At 41.9% G+C, this 22,672-nt stretch overlaps 1 protein-coding gene across 2 annotated transcripts in view; it reads right to left on the reverse strand.

Annotated features, from left to right (window-relative positions):
- The window catches only part of frem1b (Fras1 related extracellular matrix 1b), a 157,792-nt gene that overhangs the window by 31,853 nt on the left and 103,267 nt on the right, over nt 1-22,672 (reverse strand). For both annotated transcript variants that reach the window (XM_059031962.1, XM_034017493.3), the window contains 6 exons: nt 17,681-17,906; nt 14,640-14,784; nt 13,347-13,488; nt 12,893-13,088; nt 6,314-6,578; nt 253-667 (listed from right to left, as the gene is read on the reverse strand). In XM_059031962.1, the coding sequence (XP_058887945.1) occupies nt 253-667; nt 6,314-6,578; nt 12,893-13,088; nt 13,347-13,488; nt 14,640-14,784; nt 17,681-17,906 (1,389 nt within the window). The remainder of the gene's footprint in view (nt 1-252; nt 668-6,313; nt 6,579-12,892; nt 13,089-13,346; nt 13,489-14,639; nt 14,785-17,680; nt 17,907-22,672) is intronic.

Genomic DNA, 22,672 nt, shown 5'->3' on the forward strand with positions numbered 1-22,672 from the left:
TGGACTGCATGCAAATTTCCTGAATTAAAGTATAAAATCTAGTAAAGAACTTAATGATCGTTAATAAATAAGTTAATTTGTACAGTTGATCCTGACTCATGACCACTGGGTGGGCAAGAGGAACAGAAGGAGAAGACGTATTATAAGGTTCATCTTTACATATTAACCTATTATAAATTGTGAAGACAATCCATAATAATTTAAGAGTATACACTGGTAATCAACTGCAGTATGATGTGCAAAGATACCTACCTGTATAGTAAACTCTACAGGCTCCTTTCTTAGTTGTCCGTACAGCAGAAACCCTTCGTTGGTCCCGTCAGACGCAGTGAAGGTGAACTGGTCAATTTCCGCCTGGCCTCCATTGTGTTGGTAGGTCAGGTCCAAGTCGTTCACGTCTGTCTGGGTGAAGCGGCCCATGGGCAGGGCCTTCCCCTTCAGAAAGAGCCTCCCATGCCGGGGCTGCTGGGTAATGGAATAGGTCAGGTTGCCCACCACAGTGTCAGGGTCTGTGAGTTCTAGAACCTCTGAAGTAATGGTCACCATGGCGCCTTCCAGCAGCTGCAGGCCCTTGTTGCTAAGCAACGTGGGTGGGATACGGTCCATGTGCTCAATGACAAACTTCAGAAACCCGTTTTTGGTTGTCAGTCCGTTGCTAACCACAAAGCTGTTCATCAACAAAAGAGAATACACAAATTAAACAAATATATTAAAATTACCATGTGCAGTATTTTCCATTACAAAATCTTACAACAAGCAACTTTGTATGGAATACCAGATAACTAATATATTCTTCTGCTTTAGGTTCACTTTTATCAAGTAAAAAAGTGCATCAGTGACCAGTGGAGCAGAATTCAGATAAGAGGCAATCTGAATTAGACTTTCCCTTAATTGAATACACATGGTGGCTGTTGATCATCTCCACTTAGCTATTTCTGATCAGATAATCTTCAAACTTGACTAAACGTGCCTTCAAAATCCTGTTTTACGACTGCCAGAAAGCCATATTGGATAGGTATGAAAAAATATTCCATTACATACACAACAGTGATACAGCAACAACCAATATACCCCACACACTCAGCAAGAACACAGCATGTGAAAAGTTTTATACATCACTGAATACGTGCTATGAGAAGGACAGTCCACCTAAGCTAAAGTTTTACCAGGAATGGTAACATGTCCCTTCAAACCAGTTTAAACACTGAGCAGGCTGTCCATGCCGGTCCTATACTTTGTCAACCCCTGTAACTATGCAGGTCTTCAGTCAGGAGTGGAGGGGCTTCTGGCTCTCGATCACTGGGAGCCATTATGTATACACCAGGCCACTTTTATGGCTTGAGGAAAAAAAGTAGTTTGAAGAAATGAAACCAGTCTAGTACTACTAGTGGCTTGTGGCATTACCACATTCACACTGATTGATTGGCAGTCACCATTGCAGAAAACCTTGTTGGGATAAGACAATTAACACAATGTGGTGTTCAGCATGGGTTTCGTCTTTCAGTCTCTTATGGTGTGCTAATGTATCTTCCTTTGGAACACTGCAGGTGGATTCATAATGTTGCACCCCCTCAGTATCTCAGGGGCTATGAAGAACATGAGCAGAACATAAGAAGACGTACGAGTGAGAGGATTCAGACCATCAATGCTCATCCGGTTCCTACTGGCTGATTGATTTGTCAAGTTAGGTCGTAAAGCGTCCCAATGATTCAGTATCAAAAATATGGTTCGGTAACCCATCACATACACCCCCACTCTCTGCGTGAAGAAATGTCTCCTACCCTATTAAGTGTCTCCTACACTTAATACCCAACTGTGTCCTCTGGTCCTGGGTTCTGTGCTGGATAGGGTTTATTTTCTCAACTTCTTTTAAGATTTTAAAAACCTCAATTCTTCTTTGTTCCAGGCTAAATAGATTGTCTGGTTGCTCTTCATGGATCTTCAGCCACAATGTCCTTTTGGTAAAGTTTTGACCAGAGCATTCTCAGAGAAGTCTCACCTGTGCCTCGTTATAACCTTTGTTTTGTACTCGACACTTTGACTGCATGGACAGCTGTGGCCAAAAGTTTTGCATCACCCTTTACAATGAATTCATTTTGTTTCATGATTTCGAATGAAACCTGCTGAATACTGTTATGCTATATTGAATTACATACCGCTTTGTAGTTTTCCATATACTTATCATTAAAAAAGTTACATTTCTAAATCTAACAAAATACTGTATTACTATTATGGCTTCAGGTAGACTTTTGCGATATCATTTTGTAGTTTCTTTGATTATATGATGTTAAATAAAATATCTAAATTACGTTCATATAGTTTTTGTTTTTTAATTATGTCTCAGTCCTAAAATTGTAGGTAATGCAAAACTTGGCCAGAGCTGTATTTACCCCAGCATTGTGTTTGTCTTTTTTGATTGCTTTCCCACACTGGTTTCTGACAGCGATGAGTCTATTATAAAACCAAGGTTGTTATATAGACCCGAGACTTGGACTGCATACTATTCACCTAATCATTCTTGTATGCCTGACAGTTAGCTTGGCTGCTTTCCGGTTACTTACTTGATTACTGTCCTCTCTTCAAATATATGCAAATTACGTGAATGAGAAAGCTGTCTCACAAGTGTAGTACTCCATTTTATAGAAATGATAATCTAGGTGGTGGAGCATTTATACAACCCCAATCAAAACCCTTCAATGAATATCTTGGTATGCTGAAAAGATAACCGTGCCCACTTCAGAAATATTATTTTACTGTTGTACCCTGAATATTATCAATTTACTACCAATGCAGAACAACATTTTTGGTTTATCATCTTACTCCAATAGTGCCAAATGGTGGCCCAATTCACTGTAACATTACTGTACTGGTTTTACAGTAACACTGCATACAGAATTTGAATTGCATTTGAACTCAAGCATTTCTGCACAGTTTTAAAACATTACCCTTCAAACCATAATACTAATAAAAGTGGCCTGGTGTTTTCATAATTGGTCTCCAGTATGCAATCATGTTTCTCCACCGATTCAAGATCTGCAAAGGTACAGGCATATGCATCACCAGCCACTAGAGTTTGGGACCACCGTGGACAGCATGATGATTGTTTACTTCTTTTGGAGAAATCCATGACCATTCCTCAATGTGGAACAAACAGTAACTGTTGCACAAACTTTCTAAATAGAGTATCCTTCACATGACATATATTCAGTAACATATAAGAGCTGCATCTGATATCTCAATCACTGTGGGTAAGTAGATCTGACAGTAGGATATTTTACAAGGAACAGTGTCAAACTGATGACTCTATGGGCCATTGATTTCCAAACCCAACTTCCCTGAAGGAATTAGAGGTGGTATTCATTAAGGAATTGGCAGATAGACAGGCAAAGAGATGGTTAGACTGACAGACAGATAGTTGGACAAGCAGACAGACAGAGAGAGATATAGGCAGCTAGAGAAACAGATAGACAGAGACAGACACAAAGTTGCAGTAGCTTTACAGAAATATAGACAGAAAGACAGTTAGACAGACAGATAGATAAGCAAGACAGGTAGAAAGACAGTTAGACAGACAGATAGATAAGGAAGACAGGTAGAAAGACAATTAGACAGACAGATAGATAAGCAAGACAGGTAGAAAGATAGTTAGACAAACACACGGTCTGAAGTCTCCCAGTCATCTTTATCACTGCCTCTTCTATTAAGTGTGTGAGGCTGTGAGGCCAGGCTTCACCTTAAAGTCAAGACAGATTAGGGGGTAGGTGGGGGAGGAACAGATGGCAGAAACGCAGCAATGACCAAAACAACAACAACAACAACAACAACAACAACAACGGCAAATAAGAGAGGAAGCCGTTTCAGAAATCCCCTGCACTCAGCAGCACCTTCCCTCCCCAGTGACTGCGAGGGACAGAGGCAAGGAGGAGCTGTGAGGGAGCTGGCAAGGACACCAGGCAACAGAAGGGACCAGGTAGAAACTGGCACCAGTTCTACATTGTGGGGGGAGTGAGCCACTGGAAGTACAGTAAACAGCATCAGAAGGAAGATGAATTTAGCAAGAATTACGGCAGGGATGATCTTCTTTCCTGGGACGCTCCCTTATTTCGGACCTTTCCCCTGGATGTCTCCGGGGACAGATTATTCAGCTGTTTGTTTTTAATTTTATATCCAAATTCCCAAAATAACAGACCTTTGGTGGACATATGACTGAATTGCAGAATTTCTCCCAAATACAACTTGGTGATTGTAGCTAACACAATTATTCAATACATCATACCTGTTGTGTACTTACATTCATTATACAGGCCTCAAACACATGTTACAGAAAAGTCGTGTTTACTTTAAAACATTACATATGGTACTACACTTGGTTAAATAAATCTATGTTTGCAAGCCATGCTTTCAGTTAGTGTTGCACTTGCTTGGTCATTTAACCTGGAGAGTGAAACTGTCCTACCCCTTTAATGGCTTCTTACCTGTCATTAGTCAACCAGATATTTCCTGTATTGACTGACTTGGTTTCCCCAACTTTGACCCAGAAGACTAATAAGGTGAAATGACCCAGGAAGTGTAACAGAAGCTGAGAAGCTGTCATGTTTTAAACAGAAAATACATGTTGGAACACAGACTGTAATATATATTTCTTTAAAAACTGAATATTTGAGACAAATTAATATAATGGAAGTGCTACACAGGTAAGACTGATGGAATTATCGTGTTACCTACGATTACTTTAATGGCTCTGCCTAATGAAATAATTCCATCAATATTACGTGTTGCACAGCGAATCAGTTTGCATTCCTGACTTGTCTGTTACTGTGTCAAATCATCTTATTGGCTGAAAGGTATGTCAGTCATAAGAGGAAGCAGCGAATTTCTTAATGACAGTAGGGAAGGTGTTGACAATTTCACTCTCCAAGTGAACGAAGAAGTGTAAGTATTAAAATACTGTAGTATTATTATTATTATTATTATTATTATTATTATTATTATTATTATTATTATTATTATTATTATTATTATAGATTGTTTAAAATACTGTAGTATAATTATTATCATTTATACATTTGCTTCTTTCTCGCAGAAATGCACATATGTGCATATGTGATCTGCATTGCGAGGGTGCTAACAATTCCACTCTCTGGGTTACCTAGGAATTGCAAGACTGCTTTCAGGTTTTATAGAACCAGATATAAATCTGTTTGCTTCTTTCTTTCACGACTGCACATACTGCATGTGATCTATATTGTGAATGGAAGTGACTGGCAGGTGAGATTTGTGGAATTATTGCAGTGGTTATAACCCCTTTAAAATATATACAGTAGACTCCCGTAAATCCGTGTTTCAATAATTCGGGCTCAAATCGGTCCCAATCTGCACGGATTAATGGGGGTCTACTGTGTAACATAGTCTTGATACACAATTTGGGTTGTTTCAGGATTCCATGAAACTGAATCCCAGTAGCACTGCTTCAGCATAACAGTAGAAATGTTGACCTAATTACAACCCGTCAATGTGACCTATATCCACAAGCAAGCAAAGAACCAAAAGGTTTCCATCAAAAGGAGAGTAAGATTTACACGCATGTGGTTTGAAACCATGACCCTGGAGTGCAGGGCGAGTAACTTAGGCGTGGTCTGAAACTTGTTTGCTGATTGGGTATTTGGCCCATACGCTCCCACAGGGTTATTGAGAAATATTGTCTGTGGTTCACCACATCACACATTCCCTACTGGGCAGGTGCCCAATGAAACCAGTAAGAAACCAGGCTGGGCCTTGCCTTCGGGGCTCAGAGGTGATTGAGAGCACTGGATAGAGGCCTATTAATGCTTATTAATCTCCTCATCCTCAAGGAACTTTGGTAAAATACATTTTATAGTAAGTTAACATGTACCACTGACTCTGTTTCTATATTATAGGAGTGTCGTCTTTTTTCACTTTCCTTTTGCATCATTTTGTGGTCCTCATGTCTGCCCAAATTCGCAAGAAGACACTCCTATACCACCAGAGACATGGTCAAGTGTATAAATGAACTTAGACTCAATACAGCACTGGGTGAACAAACAATCCTGTACCACCGGGACATAGTCAAGTGTATAAATGAACTTAGACTCAATACATCACTGGGTGAACAAACACTCCTATACCACCAGAGACATGGTCAAGTGTATAAATGAACTTAGACTCAATACAGCACTGGGTGAACAAACACTCCTGTACCACCGGGACATGGTCAAGTGTATTACTTAGACTCAATACAGCACTGGGTGTACAAGCAGGGACCTGGAGCCCACCCCTTTATCCCTCTTCTCACCTGAAAGAGTCTGCCATTGCCTCGTGGCTGTTGTCGTGCAAGTAGCACACTTTCTGGGCCGCCACATCCAACTGGCTGAAGCCTGCGATGGGCACGCCGGGATAATTGATGTACTCGATGTGACCATGCGCAGGTGGCACTGAGATGGCGTACAGCAGCTCCTCAGCCTTGCCAGTGCCATCTGTTGCCAGGAGAACATCTGTTGTCAAGGTCACCCTGTCACCATCGGTTAGAGTTACAGGTCTGGTGAGAAGAACAATGTCACCTCGGAAAGTAAAGGGAGATACAAGGGATTAGTGACTCTGAATTGTGACACTTGACCATGTTGAATATAGATTATAGCTTCTGTATAGAAATGGAAAGCTGCAGTATCTGCAGTAATGATGTCTTTTTTCTAATTTCTTTTTTTTTTTTAAACTATTTTTTAAATTATTTTTTAATTAATTTCCGATTTTGTCCAATGTCCAAATATTATTCAACCTGGCTCACTGCTGCAACCCCTGAACTAACTCGGGAGAGACGAGGAGCACACACGTCCTCCGAAACAAGTGCTGTCAGCCATCAGCTTTTCTTTTCGCTCTGCAAGCCCGCCGTGCAGCCATCTCAGAATTTACAGCGTCTGAGGACCACGCAGTTCTGAATTGCGAACAGGCAGGCCTGCAGGCACCCGGCCAGCCACAGGGGTCGCTGGTGTGCGGTGAGCCAAGGACCCAGTCGACCTAACCCCTCCCGGCCCAGGCAGCGATTGGCCAATTGTGCACTGCCCCTGGGAACTCCCGTCCACGGTCGGCAGTGGCATAGCTTGGATTCGAACCGGCGATCTCCAAACTATAGGGCGCATCCTGAACTCTGGGCAGAGTGCTTTTCTAATTTCTAATAGTTTCCAGAGATGTTCTTGTGTTACGCTGTAAATTTTTATGAACAGTGAAATAATTACGATATTTGGAAAACAAAAAGTCACGCCAATATTCTAACTTTTTTAGGTAAAAGAGTGAGATTTTCCCACAGTTTCCGTAACACTGAAAATATGAATTTGCTAGCTGAAATGGTCTATAAGGCAAGAACAGTTATTATTTATTTCTTAGCAGACGCCCTTATCCAGGGCGACTTACAATTGTTACAAGATATCACACTATTTTTTTACACATTATTTTTTACATACAATTACCCATTTATACAGTTGGGTTTTTACTGGAGCAATTTTAGGTAAAGTACCTTGCTCAAGGGTACAACAGCAGTGTCCCCCACTGGGGATTGAACCCATGACCCTCCGATCTGGAGTCCAGAGCCCTAACCACTACTCCACACTGCTGCAGTTGTAGTAGCTGCATCATGGCTTCCCTTCACCTCTTGCTTACATGAGCCAGGTTCAAACCCGGGCCTCCAGTGGCAGTCATGAGATTGGAGTTAACTAGCCCACTGTGTTATCTATCCACCAGTTCACAGCTAGGAGCTTTTATGTCATGACACATCACTGTGCAGAATATACAGACTAACATTTTGCTGAAAGCTTGCTGGCCATAAAACTTGTAGGAGCAAATATGAGTTAAAAAGACAATACTGAACCAATTTCCTTACATATGTAAGCCTGTATAATAGATACAAGATATAAAATGTATGTTACTGTTCTTCTGTATAAATATGGCTATGCTATAGAGAATCATTAAACACTATAGATGGAAAGATAGATGCTTAAAAAAAATGTATTAAGAGAGACAAAAATCAGCTACTAGGAACTGGTTGAGTTTACAGTGAGATGAGCCAAACGTCTTCCTCTCATTCATAATTTCTTATGTTCTTAATAGTGAATTGTCTTGTAGGTTGTTTGCTGTACTCACAGACACACGGCACGGCAGTCTTTGTATTGTCTTGTAGGTTGTTTGCTGTACTCACAGACACACGGCACGGCAGTCTTTGTATTGTCTTGTAGGTTGTTTGCTGCACTCACAGACACACGGCACGGCAGTCTTTGTATTGTCTTGTAGGTTGTTTGCTGCACTCACAGACACATGGCACGGCAGTCTTTGTATTGTCTTGTAGGTTGTTTGCTGCACTCACAGACACACGGCACGGCAGTCTTTGTATTGTCTTGTAGGTTGTTTGCTGCACTCACAGACACATGGCACAGCAGTCTTTGTATTGTCTTGTAGGTTGTTTGCTGCACTCACAGACACACGGCACGGCAGTCTTTGTATTATCTTGTAGGTTGTTTGCTGCACTCACAGACACACGGCACGGCAGTCTTTGTATTGTCTTGTAGGTTGTTTGCTGTACTCACAGACACACGGCACGGCAGTCTTTGTATTGTCTTGTAGGTTGTTTGCTGCACTCACAGACACACGGCACGGCAGTCTTTGTATTGTCTTGTAGGTTGTTTGCTGCACTCACAGACACATGGCACGGCAGTCTTTGTATTGTCTTGTAGGTTGTTTGCTGCACTCACAGACACACGGCACGGCAGTCTTTGTATTGTCTTGTAGGTTGTTTGCTGCACTCACAGACACATGGCACGGCAGTCTTTGTATTGTCTTGTAGGTTGTTTGCTGCACTCACAGACACACGGCACGGCAGTCTTTGTATTATCTTGTAGGTTGTTTGCTGCACTCACAGACACACGGCACGGCAGTCTTTGTATTGTCTTGTAGGTTGTTTGCTGCACTCACAGACACACGGCACGGCAGTCTTTGTATTGTCTTGTAGGTTGTTTGCTGCACTCACAGACACACGGCACGGCAGTCTTTGTATTGTCTTGTAGGTTGTTTGCTGCACTCACAGACACACGGCACGGCAGTCTTTGTATTATCTTGTAGGTTGTTTGCTGCACTCACAGACACACGGCACGGCAGTCTTTGTATTGTCTTGTAGGTTGTTTGCTGCACTCACAGACACACGGCACGGCAGTCTTTGTATTGTCTTGTAGGTTGTTTGCTGCACTCACAGACACACGGCACAGTGGTCGTTGTATTCCCTGCTGCTGTCACTGGGATACAGATTCCATGACCAGTTGGACCCCCTCTGTCATCCCGCTCTTGAATCATGATAGGCAAGGCAGCAGATATGACATGCTTCAATAGAGGGCTGCTGGTGTTTCAGTATTCAAGACTGCAAAACTATTGTTGCAGATTTTCACCCTCACCACCTTTGAAGGGTTGGAAGTGGGAGAATAGTCATGTGTGCCTTGCAGACATGTAACCTGCACTGGTGAAGCTTATTGACAGTGTTCTGCAGGACAGTCTCGTGTAACCTGTACTGGTGAAGCTTATTGACAGTGTTGTGCAGGACAGTCTCATGTAACCTGCACTGGTGAAGCTTATTGACAGTGTTGTGCAAGACAGTCTCATGTAACCTGCAGTGGTAAACCTTATTGACAGTGTTCTGACAATGCAGTCTCATTTTGTGTGTAGTACAATAGCAGGTGTTTCAGTTCCACATCCCACAGGCCCCCAAAGTGGATCGAAATGCAGGGATTGAGAGGGTTTTCATTTATTCATGGTGAGTTTGGATTATTCCCAGCTCAGTCAGCACACTCACCTTTTCCATCTGGAGAGTTGGGAGCCAAGCAGATTAACTAAGGTACTGTACAAGTTCACTACACTATTCGAGAATCCACTGGGAAGGATGTGAATAAAGCATGAGACAGAACAGAACACAAGAAAGAGTCATGCTTCAGATGAACAGGAGGAATATTCCTTTCACAGAAACAACTGCTAATATTGATTAGGTTAATGGTCCGGTTGAGGCTAGGGTAATAAATATTGTGAACTTTAATGGCTACTTTCTATCAATTTTCCTAATATTTTAACTTCTTATCTGTTTAATATGATAGTATAAGTGTTTTGCATTATTCTCTAATGTTGTTTCTATGTAAATCATTATTTGCTATACCATTATGTTCCTTAAATCAGTGAGGGATGCTACTAGCAGCAATTGAAATGCACTGCCTAAAGTGAAGAAGTCTAAGAGAAATTCGGAGCTCTGGCTGCTTCGTTAAAAAGCTGGGCTTTTCCAAGCACTTCTAAGCACTGTCCCGGGTCATACGAATCAGCGCCTAAGGCTTAAATACCCGGCAGTATTGAAAAGTGATGGCAAGCATGTTGTGGTTCCATGCTTGCACGTCCTGCAAGGCGAACTTGCCCTAGGAGTATGGGCACTGTCTGTGTGTGTGGCGCTTCAGCGTCCAGTACGCCACTTTGGCCCTCGGGGATGAGACCTTTTACAACATCTGCGCTGCTTTTTAGTCCCAGGTGCTTCGCAATAGGCTGGCTAGAGCCACAGGGGTGGAGGCTCTGTCCCTGTGGCCGAACCATCAGCGGTCCGTGGGGCCCCGGTCCCCCCGACTCCTCCAATTGTCCCAGAGCCCCTCGCAGGATATTCCCTGCGCACAGGCTCGGTTGTTGACCCCTCGTAGCTGCTCCCCATGTCCACAAGCGAAGCGGGTTAAGCACTTGAGACATATTGGACCTCAAGGCACAGATGGCCCACATCCTGGAGTTATGGGGAGTTAACACCACCTGGGGCTCGTTCGCCATCACCTGGGGAGGTCTGCTCGCCATTGTCTAGGGAGGTGTGTTCGCCATCACCTTGGGAGGCCAGTTTGCCGTCGCCTGGGAAGGCCTGTTCGCCATCGCCTGGGGTCGCCTGCTCGCCGTCACCTGCTTGCTGTATTTTGTATTTGTTTATTACTATTATTATGATTTATTATTTCCATTACATGAGAGTAGATGTTAAAACTTCATGCTGATTTGAACTCGGCTCTCGCCAAGATAAGTACCAACTACGACATAGCTTTACAGTAAACTAATGTGATCCATCTGCGTCTCCATCCATTTGCGTTTCTTTCCATCTGATGATATCCCTCTGCCTGGTGTTGATTGCTGAAGTGTAATGCTGGCTCCAGGGATCAGCTTATTTTGCCTCCCCTCGCATCAGCACACACAACGGCTGCAATGCTAGCTCTGGGGATCAACCACAGTGCGGTCTCCCCAGCGCATCAGCATGACAACCATCTGGATTGAGCTAAGTGGGGTACATCTCTGGGGTCTTCCTCTGTGTTTCGTCGATTAGCCCACAACACCTCAAGAGGGCTTGACAGTGATTCTGGCGTCCCAGCATCACCCCCCTCCATCCCCCACTCAACTCAGCACAACTTACTTACCTGTACATCAGCGTTGCTTTCTTTCTAATGTGCTTGAGATCGCCAGCCAGAATCTTTCCAGCTCAACCATAGCTAGTTGCTGCTCCTTTCTGCTACTTCAGATAAGTTCTTCACTGTGCGACGCAACTCTTGGCCACTGAACCCAAAATCTCTGAGAAACCGGGTTGTAGAGTGTGCCACAAATCCTCAACAACCCACCTCCACTGTATTTTATAATGACGGTGAAAAGCCGGTGATTTGATTTATTATGTTTGGCAAGATGAGCGAGGTGCCATCAGCCATTATTTCTTATTTTAAAAATACCATGTGAGAATGTGTGACCGTCAGCTACTGATTATTGAACTAGCTGACAGTCATGCAGAATTAATAAACCTGTGCAAAATGTGACCGAGGTATAATAAGATAATTAATAGCTAGTTAATCCCTCGGTCACCACTATAAAGACGTGCAGCTTTGGCTGCACAGGGTTGGGTGTTCAGAGTGGAGAACGGGAGAGAGAGAGAAGGAGAAATTAAACAAAATATAAACAAATGCTACTCGTGCGGGAGGACTCGCACAATACTTATTTTGGGATTCGTCCACTGTCTGTTTTGACATCACCACCAGTCATCCTAATCACAGGATCATTTCCCTTTCCAGGTGAAATGACTCAAGAAGTACAAGACAGTCTGACAGCATGGCTTGTGTAACAGAGTGGAGGCAGGGCGGGGCGGGAATCGACGACCCTGCACACAGCAAGCAAGCGTCTAAACCACAATGCAAAGGAGCTTTTATCCTCATCTCATCTCACTAACCACTAACAGGGGACTGCACAGAATCCGTAATGGCAGTGTATCACACAACACTGCCCAAGTTTTCTTTAACTTAGTGTAGTATCAGATATCATATTTTGAAAGGAAAATTCATGTTTACTATAGCATGCGTTTCATTTAAGACTGCACTTTTTAGACCTATATAATGAATGTAGTGCATGACAGGGACATTTTATGGAACAATTTTGTTAAGAATAATACTTTAATGTAGTGTTTCTAATCATTATGGTAAAGCATATGACTAAATTTCTCATAGGTGAAGCGCAATGGAACTGCTAATCATAGGTAAACTGTGAACATCAATTTCAGTTTGAATCCTGCCAAATATGACTGTGTTGAGACTCCATCAAACAAGGTTTTTTTAAACTAACCCCCAGTGTGCAGTATAAATTGCCCTGCCCCCTGCCTTACTGCCCCTTGCTCTCCTGCCCTATGCCCTGCTGCCACCCTGCCCTGCTCCCCCTCGCCCCCCTGCCCCTCTGCCCAGCAGCCCCATGCACCGCTGCCCCCTGCCCTTCTGCCTCCCTGCCTTGCTGCCACCCTGCCCTGCTGCCACCCTGCCCTCCTGCCCCCTGCCCTGTTGCCATCCTGCAGGACAGGACGCCCCTCTACCTTTGTGGATGTTGCGCAGGGAGATGTAGAAGCTCTGGGGGGGGGACTGGTTCTCCAGGTCTGTCAGGTAGAAGCGGAAGCTGTCGTGGCCCTTGGAGCCCAGGATGGTGGTGTGTAGGTACCACAGCCGGTTCATATCCACCTCCTCCTGGGTGAAGTTCATACCCGGGTGCAGGGGCACCCAGCCTGAGGGCATCTGCGAGACAAAAACTCAACACTAATGAGACCAGTCTCTCATTCATTCAGGACAACCTCCACAACTGGAGACCAGGACCAGGGAACACAGCTTAGGACAGAGGGTAGGAGTAGTGAGTGTGTGGAATGGGTTACTAAGCCATATTGTATTTTCTGAGCTATTGGGGTCTTTTAAGAACAGATCAGACACATTTCTGAGATCAGACGGCTGCTAGGATCACACAACATTACACTAGCACCCTTAAGTGAAAATCCTGACCTTTAAATGGAGCTGTCCGAATGCTGGGCTGGTGGTAATTACATAGAGGAGGCTCTCTCTGGGAGTGTCCTTGTCTTCAGCCTCCAGCAGCACACTGGAGATCACCTTGTTCTCTGCCACGTCCACCTCCAGACCAGCATTCCTGAAACAGCAGCAGACAGCCGAGACAAGAATGAGAAAGCGAGCAGCCGGGACCACCTGCACAGGCTTCTCCATGTAAAATATCCTCTTGCTACACCAGTGCCCACTCACTCACTTTCATGATGTACAGTATACTCTACTGCGAGTCCCAATTATCAAGGATACACATATTTATACAAGCATTAGATAACATTTTCATATTCTAAGCTGCTGAGTGGCTCTAATTTATTTTTTACTTCATTGCATTCATTTAAATCCAATGACTGCTTTACCATGCATCTCTGGGCTTAACAATGCTTAACTATACTTTACCATGCTTTTACAATGCTTTGGTACACTTCAATATGTTTTTACTAATCACTTTTATAAGGGTAAGCAGATGCATATCTCAGACATTCTCAATCCAGCTGTTTAGTTAAGCTTCAAACATACTTTCTTTTCCACACATTGTACTTAAAGATAATAGTCCACGAGCATTCTAGAGTGTTGTGTTTATTTCACTCATGATGATGGCTGTAAACAACTCCACAAGCCCTTACTGCCTTTTCATTAATGGAATAAGTACTTCTGTTATTCTGAGTGGCAGTATACCTCAGGTAGTACCAATATATAACTAGTCAGTAATTAAAAGGAGCAATATTCACTTCCTGTACTGTCTTTGTGTGACAATATGTGACCTACAGCACAGGAAGTAAATAGGTACCAGGAAGAATTATTTTTGGATCTGCAGTGTTGTATTTGACACCAAATTTAAGTAAAAAGACCAAAACATTTTTATCATAATGGAAAGAGGACTCATCTTAAGATGAATTTTAAAGCCTTTAAAGGATACAGCTCTTTTGGAAAGGGCTGTAAGAAATCAGAGCAAAATTTGTACTCATCAACGAAATGCAGAAGGACAAGGAACAGGCTTGCGGTATCTGCCAAAAACAGGAATTATTTCTGCTTTCATGGAGCTTACAAGACATCTACAGGCTGCGTGCCAGCCAAAGAACTCCTGATCCAAAGAATATGTAAAGAGGGGGCTTCACCGAAAGAGCTACTGAAGATAATGTCAAAACTCAGCTTCCTCCGTGCCTCTCCTAGGTTGAACCCCCTCCCCCCTTGACTTTTTGATGATCAGTTTGGAATTTGTCCCAGGGCGTTTCTTACTTCAACAGCAGTGGCTTTTCATCGTTGACTGGTATGATGTGGATGTACACTGTCCCCTGGACTGTGTGTTTGCCATCTGTCAGCTGAATGGTAAAGCTGTCCTGGAGGGTGTCCGTGTCATCATGCATGTAGACGAGCTTCATTCCTGTGGAGGGACAGGCGAAGGCAAGTTAGAGGCACACGGCAGCTTAAAGAGCCAGGCGCTACAACTGACATTATTGCACTTTCTTGCTTTACTATTTCATGACATTGGCAATCTTTCTGAGTGTGCTAAAATCTCTATTATCCAAACTATTATCCGGATAATCAAATTACAACTGTGAAATTGTTTACATACCTTTCCCAGTCAAGAAACCTCCTCAAATATATTATTCAGCCCCTTTACCTGTAAATATATAGCACACAGTACTGCACTGTTCTGTAAATATATAGCTGAAGAACATGTTTTCTATGACAACACAGCAGAAGAGCACCGCACACCAGACAGGGTACCAAAGGGACTGTTTGGATAACAGAGGGTTTGAATAGTGAAGGTTTTACTGTAGTTCCAAGAGTTATTAGATTTTTTTTCTTAAGACCCGTTTTTAAAAGCCCAGCTCTTTAAGTTGCCCAAACTTCTAATTTCTCATTCCAGTTTGTGACACAATTTCTATATCCGAGTATATCAGCAGTATCCCAGTATTGAGATTGGGCTCTGAAAGCGGCGGCTCCTCCCCTCTGGGCTCTGGTAGTGGCGGCTCCTCCCCTCTGGGCTCTGGTAGCGGCGGCTCCTGACCTCTGGGCTCTGGGGCTGGAGTCAGCGGGGCAACCCCTGCCTACTCCCACCTTTGGAGCAGCCGGTCCAGCTCCGTCAGCTCTGGATCCGGTAGCCCCAACTCCTGTCTCCACTTCCTGCACTGCTCTTGTTGAGCCGGGGTGTTCCTATTGATCCTCTCAATCAATGCTTTAAAATCCATCTTCTGGGTCTTTAGGGGCGCCCACTCTCGCTGCCACCATATGTAACACGACTCACACCACTCACGGTTCTTTGCCCCTTTAAAAATTGACCCAGACACAGGAATGGAGTTTTTCCAGTGCGGTTGCACTATTTTTTTAATAAACACAAAAACAAAACAAAACACAAAATAAACACAACTCTTGTTCGAGCACTAACTAATACACAAACGGGAACCTAACTAACCCGTAGGACGGCTAAGCCGTTTACCTGCCCAACAACAACACACTCTGTTCTGTAAACTTTCACGACTGCTTGGAAGCAGAGCACCCCTTCTGCCTCCTTCCCCTCAGCAGCCCTGAGCAGACTGACTGCTTCTCTTTTATGCCCTGCACCTGGTCCTAATTTACAATTACTATCCAGGTGCAGGGGATAATTAAACAAGAAAACAATTAACAAAACTAATTAAACAATAAAACAAACTAACAAAAATGTTGCGCACATGTCTTACGCAGGGAGGATTTTAACCCCCTCCCTGCTATGTTACAATATATATATATATATATACATATATATATATATATATATATATATATATATATATATATATATATATATATATATATCGGGACCCCTGGGAGATGTAAAAATATGCTGAATAAGCGGCTGTGCCAATTAAACAAGAGAACCTTAGTCACACTTATATTCATAATTTAAGACATGCACAAGAGAGAAGAAGTATTGTTTACTGTTTTTTATTTCTAAAATAAAAGAAAAAGAATGAAATCACATCACATTGTTAATACATGTTAAATGTGTCATTTAAAATACGAATCAATTGTTTTTTTCTTTCCTGAACAAAATTAATTTCTGTTTTTTATTTCTAAATTAAATGAAAAACAATGAAATCTCATATTATCACGAGGTGAGACCTGCGATGTTGATATGCCACAGTAGCCTGAGAAACCACAGGAGACTCCAGCCCATATGCATAAACGATGGCGGTAACTTCCGTTCATTAAAAATAAAATACTGGGCAGTATTTAACACGCAAATTATAAAACTACTGCCTGGTTATTTTACTGGCCAGTAATGGGTTTAGATATGATTTTTTTTTTATATACAGTAGCTTATATGCACATGCCTTCCTGAAAAAGAATTGTAACCACCAGAAATGTCATTTTTGTCACAGTTCATGATATTTTACTTTTGGTTAAGAAAAATAACCCTCCAATGTTAGCACACACTTCCTTTCCAGCGCATAAGAAAGTATAAGGCACTGGAGCATCATCAAGCTCTGATTATTTGTTTAAAGCGTTTGTTTGAATGAAAAATGGCACAGTAAGACAGCACCACACAGTTACATTAGAATAGCCTACAATTCATTGTTAAATGGCAAAATATGTTTTTATTTGTTACTGTATTCCCTCAGTTTGCAAATACCTGCACAGCTGATCCACATACAATAATAATACATCTACACTCTGTTTCTCATCACTAAATCCGAGACACATTGCATGTTTATTTTAATAACACTGATGCATTTTGTGCATTTAAAACAGCTTTCCTGGTATGTGTCTAAAGCCTATATAGCTGACCAAAAACAATTAAATACAATGTATTTGCATATACCACACACCACCACAGTTTGTTTTAAAGGATACACAGTGTGCTTAGCAATGTATTTGCAGTGCAGTGTGTAACAATGAAAAAGATGCAGTCACTAACTTTTCATGACATAACATACAAATACTTGCGGAAGGTTAGCCAGCTGTGTGGAGTAGTGGTTAGGGCTCTGGACTCTTGACCGGAGGGTCGTAGGTTCAATCCCAAGTGGGCGACACTGCTGCTGTACCCTTGAGCAAGGTACTTTACCTAGATTGCTCCAGTAAAAACCCAACTGTATAAATGGGTAATTGTATGTAAAAATAATGTGTAAAAAATAATGTAATTGTATGTAAAAATAATGTGATATCTTGTAACAATTATAAGTCCCCCTGGATAAGGGCATCTGCTAAGAAATAAATAATAATAATAATAATAATAATAATAATAATAATAACAAATGAATCCAAACAGTACTGAGATATTATTGAGTGGTTCAGACCTTCTCGAAGCTGGTCCAGAGTGAATCTGTGGACGGGCAGGTTCTCACGCAGCATCTCCAACCCCATCTGCTTGTAGCGGCTCCTCTGGACTCCATAGATCTCATTCAGGACAGTTCCATGGACAGGAGGAGCAATGAGAGAGAAAGAGAGGGTGTCTGGAGGGGCGTCCAAATCCATAGCATTCAGGACTGAGGGGCTCAACTCCCTCATCCCACCCTCCATCACCTAGGAGAGAAAGCATGGTTCAGACAAGCACAGGCTCCAGGAAGAACCTCCAAGCATTTTGTGCAAAATGAAATACTCTTCTCTCCCATATATCACAGAAGACATACATATAATTTCACATTCTGATTACTGAAGAAGAGAGGTTGGTTATTGAAGGAAGAGATTTGGTCTCTTCTAGTTTTTTTTCTAGTGTTGTAAAATTGTTGTAGATTTGTTGCTTAATATATAAAGAGATTTCGATCTGAGTATGTGTTTGCTGGGTGTTATCTTTGCCTGCTTCGTTCTCTAGTTCCAGGTCTCGAGGTAGGATACAGTTTTGATGTTTTTTTGGCATGCCGTTTCTTGAATACAGTTCTCCTCATGGGTGTAGTTTGACTTTTACATTTTGGGGGGCTGAAGTGTAAGGCACTATAGTATATGGTGGGGGCCCAGAGGTATGCAAACCCTGGTGGTGGTGTGAGGGTTAAAGATACAGAGATTTTAAGAGTGCAACAAAGCAAATTTAATTTATTAGGAACCCGAAACACCCTCCCTGAGAACTCCACATACATAGTTATTGGCATAGCAGAGTCTTGGATTCAACTTGTATACATACAACTAATCCATTTACAATTTACTAAAATTACTAACCAATATTCGTAGGTGAAAGTGGAGACAGGTTGCCAGAACGAAAACTCAATTCATTGAACACAACAATTTTGAGGAAGGGTATATGCAGCTGAAATGATAAACCAACTGGACACGTGTTGTTAAATCTATTTTCATAATTTTACATTTTATAGTATTTCCCATAGTGTATCAACACACTTTGCAGCTGAGCATGCTCACATTTTTCAAAGAAACATTGTGAAAAAAATACATGCAAACTTGCATGCAAACGTTGCCTATAATGGGAGGCTATGGCCAAAAATACAGAATTTCGAAACGACTTTACAAAATCTAATGTTGCCTTTTAAATTGGCACATTTGTAAGAACACAGTGATTTACTTTAAATTTTTCTTAAATAATGCCAGAGATGGATGTTGTATCAATAGAAATCTGAATTATTACTGAACTGCTCAAATCAAGAACAAAGCTGTCCAAAACAAGTAAATAAGTACAGTAATTAATAAAACTTTGATCACAGCCAATGTGTACCAGTATGCAATATATTAAAACATATTCAGTTACACTAATTGCAGTAAACTTCATATTTAATGCATAAGTTGCACTACAGTTCAAACGGGGGGGGGGGGATTTTTATCAAGAATGAAATGTAAAATTCTATAAACAATGTAATTTTGGATTGAAATGTGAAGATTAACCAAACGATAAAGGTTAACCCTTAAGTCTTAGTTTCAGCTACCTTCCCCAGTTTCGGATCAAGACCATCAAACGGGTCTTACCTGCTGGCTGCTGGGGCTAGTTCCCACCTGCTAATGAGACATCTCCCATCATTTTCATATTTATTAATTTGTTTTTGCTTGAATGTTACCCTCCTCTCCCAGTCTCTGCTCCCTTCCCTCCTTTCCATCTTCCTCAAAAGCAAATTTTCAAATATACATGTTATTTCCACAATTATTATTTACCATACCGGTACCTTTTTTCCATTAGAAAAATACTGCGGCACCTGTTTCTGCTTCCCGCTTCTGGCTTATCGTGTGTTTCGCACACAAGCTCCTTTGATCCACAGTTCACTCGGGTTCATTCGCTGTGCATATACCAACATGGGCAAGTCAGAATTCTATGGAAGGCCACCCGGGTCTAAAACGCACACGTAGTACACATATTGATTCGGACCAATCTGATTACATAAAATAGTATGTGTTCTAAATAAATGTAACTACACATTTTTTACGTAAGCGGCTGCTAATTTTACGGTAGTAGCTAGTCATGCTGACGTAGTCACTTGTAATGACTTTGTATTCACAGTGTAATTACAAGAGTAACCAAATCACCTTTGTGATAACATCTATCAGACATGAAACATATTTTAAAAAAATCAATAATAAGGGCATTTGAAAATATGGTGGCGAGAGATTTTCTTCTATGGTGCAAATATATATTTGCTGAGTGCTGCCGATTTAAGATTATCAGGCTTCTCAGGAAAACTGGGATCGTCACAGTTTTCTGCCCAGATTTGGGGTTCTGGTCGGAAACAGTTGTTAAACCTAATTTTGAGCCTTGAAGGCTAGCGCTGGCTAGGGCTGTGATACAGCCAGGGTGAATTTAAAACAATCTGCATGTAGCTTTCGTTTCTGTTCAGTGAGATAATAAAACAACGTTTTCTTTTGATTAGGAGCTGTATTGTGTTTGCTCTAGTTGGCCAGTACTTTGTTGTAACTGCAACCTTCAGGAACTTGGACAACTACACAGGAAAGTAGTTTAAACAAACTTTGTTTAAACTACTGTACGTATAACTGAACATGTTTCAGACTAACTCTGAAGACTGCATCAAGTCCTATTGGCAGATCATACTTCTTTTTTAATATATTATCTTCACTTTGTGTCAGGGTCAGAGGTTGCAAGCACATAACCCTGTTGGAGTGCAGACTTTAAAACTGCCTCAAGTCAAGACATAATCTTGTAGTTTCGATGGAACCTGTGTACGATGTCCAGCTCTAGTAAGTGGAGATGCATTTCTGTCATAAAATCTATTTTGTTGCATCTATAGTTGTTTGAGATGGTTGTGCACATTCTGAGGTATTGCAGGTTTCAATGCTGCCTTACTAGCTGGTAGTGTTGACCTGAGTACGCAGACCATTATTTTTTCAGCCCAATGAGTGGCGTGTTTCTCAGCCTGCGTAGCGTCAGGTGAGTATCAATATTAGAATGCACATAATTCTTAAACAATCTTTTAACAGTTTTTATTGTTCTTTCAGCCATGCCGTTTGATTGTGGGTAACCTGGACTAGAATGAGTTACTTTGAATTTCCAGCTTCTGGCAAATTGCACCATCTCTTGGCTCACAAATGGCACATAGTCAGATATTAATTCTTTAGGTATGCCATGTCTTGCATGCACCGCTTTCAGTTTGGATATGACTGTGCAGGTCCTTTTGTCTGACATTCGTAACACCTCTGGATATTTGGAGAAACAGTCTACTATCAATAGATACGAATGCCCTTTAAACTCAATGATATCTGCAGCTACATTGCTTGATAACCGTTCCTGACAGAAAATGCAGGACTCAACCATCATTTTCCCTTCTTTGTTCGGCCAATACATTACTGCTGTAGCCTGTGCCAGCGACCTCTGTATGCCCTAGTGTGCTGTGTGGAGTCTTTTAATCATTTGTGCTCTGAGTTCTCCTGGAATGATGAAACGTTTATTCACCATCACCAGGTCATCCTCCATGTATAGATCATCTCTGAGTGGCCAGTAGGATTAGGAAAGGTGTCTGCTTCTTCCTATCAGGCCATCCCTTGTTGTGCATTTCTTTTATCATCTGCATGTCAAAGCCTGTGCTAGTGGCTCGTTTTAGCTGGTGCAGTATATCTCCATCTATTGCCTCATGTAAACCTACTGCATATGTGACGTTCTCACTGCTAAGATCTTCCTCAGCTGAGCTAACATGTCCTTTCCTGGGGTGTACACTATCTGTATATTATATTTCTGAATTTGTAGTAGCATTCTTTGTAGCCTTACCGGTGCCTTCCCAATATGTTTGGTTATTATAGCTTGTAGGGGCTTGTGGTCTGACTAGACTCTCACAGGAACCCCGTAAACATACTGATGGAACTTCTTTAGTGCATACACTATAGCTAGGAGTTCCTTTTCAATTTGTGCGTAATTTTTTTCTGCATTAGATAGTGATCTGGACGCATATGCTATAGGTCTCCTTGGAGAAGACAAGAACCCAGCCCATTTTTTGACACGTCTGCCTGTATTTCGATCTGCTCTTTTGGGTCATAAAACCTTAACACTGGTGCCATCAAGATCACCATCTTCAGTTTCTCTAAGGCTGCCTGTTGTTCAGATTGCCACTGAGATATAATGTCCTTTCTGAGTAGTACTCTGGGAAGCACTGTGAGAGCTTCTTCATTCAGAATGTATTGCGCTAGGTGTTGCGTCATTCCTAACAATCTTTGTAAAGCTTTTTTATCACAGGGCGGTGGCATCTGTGTGATTGCTTCTACCTTAGAGTCAGCAGGCTTAACCCTGTCTGCAGTTATGATGTGTCCCATATACTTTATCTCACTCACTAAGTACTGGATCTTGTCTTTGTTTAATTTCACATTGAGCTGCATAGATCTGTCCATCACCTGTTTCAGTATGATGTCATTCTCCTCTTTTGTCCCTGCAGCTATTATCATGTTGTCTGCAATTACAAACACCCCATCAGAATTCTTCTGTTGGAACACTTCACTGGCTGACTTAACTCCAAATGGTAGTCTGTGAAATGTGTACCTTCCCCAAGGGGTATTAAATGTACGCAATTCAGCAGATTCAGCATCTAGTTTAATCTGCCAGTACCCATCCTTCTCGTCAGAAATGGTGAATATCTTTTTCCCAGACAGTTTGCACTGTACATCTTCTGGTGTAGGAATGGAGAAGTGTTGCCGCTTAATGGCCTTATTCAAATCTGTCGGGTCCAAGCAAACCCTGAGTGTGTCATTCTTCTTTTCTGTGATCACCAGACTGTTAACACAAGCTGTCGGTTTTGTGACTTTTCTAATTACTCCAGTCAGCTCTAGCTGATTTAATGTCTCTTTTAGTTTTTCTGTCAATGCATACAGTATTTTTCTACACCAGTGTATTACTGGAGAAACGCTGGGGTCTATAG

The sequence above is a fragment of the Acipenser ruthenus genome, chromosome 10 (assembly GCF_902713425.1).
Source record: "Acipenser ruthenus chromosome 10, fAciRut3.2 maternal haplotype, whole genome shotgun sequence".
Taxonomy (NCBI): domain Eukaryota; kingdom Metazoa; phylum Chordata; class Actinopteri; order Acipenseriformes; family Acipenseridae; genus Acipenser; species Acipenser ruthenus.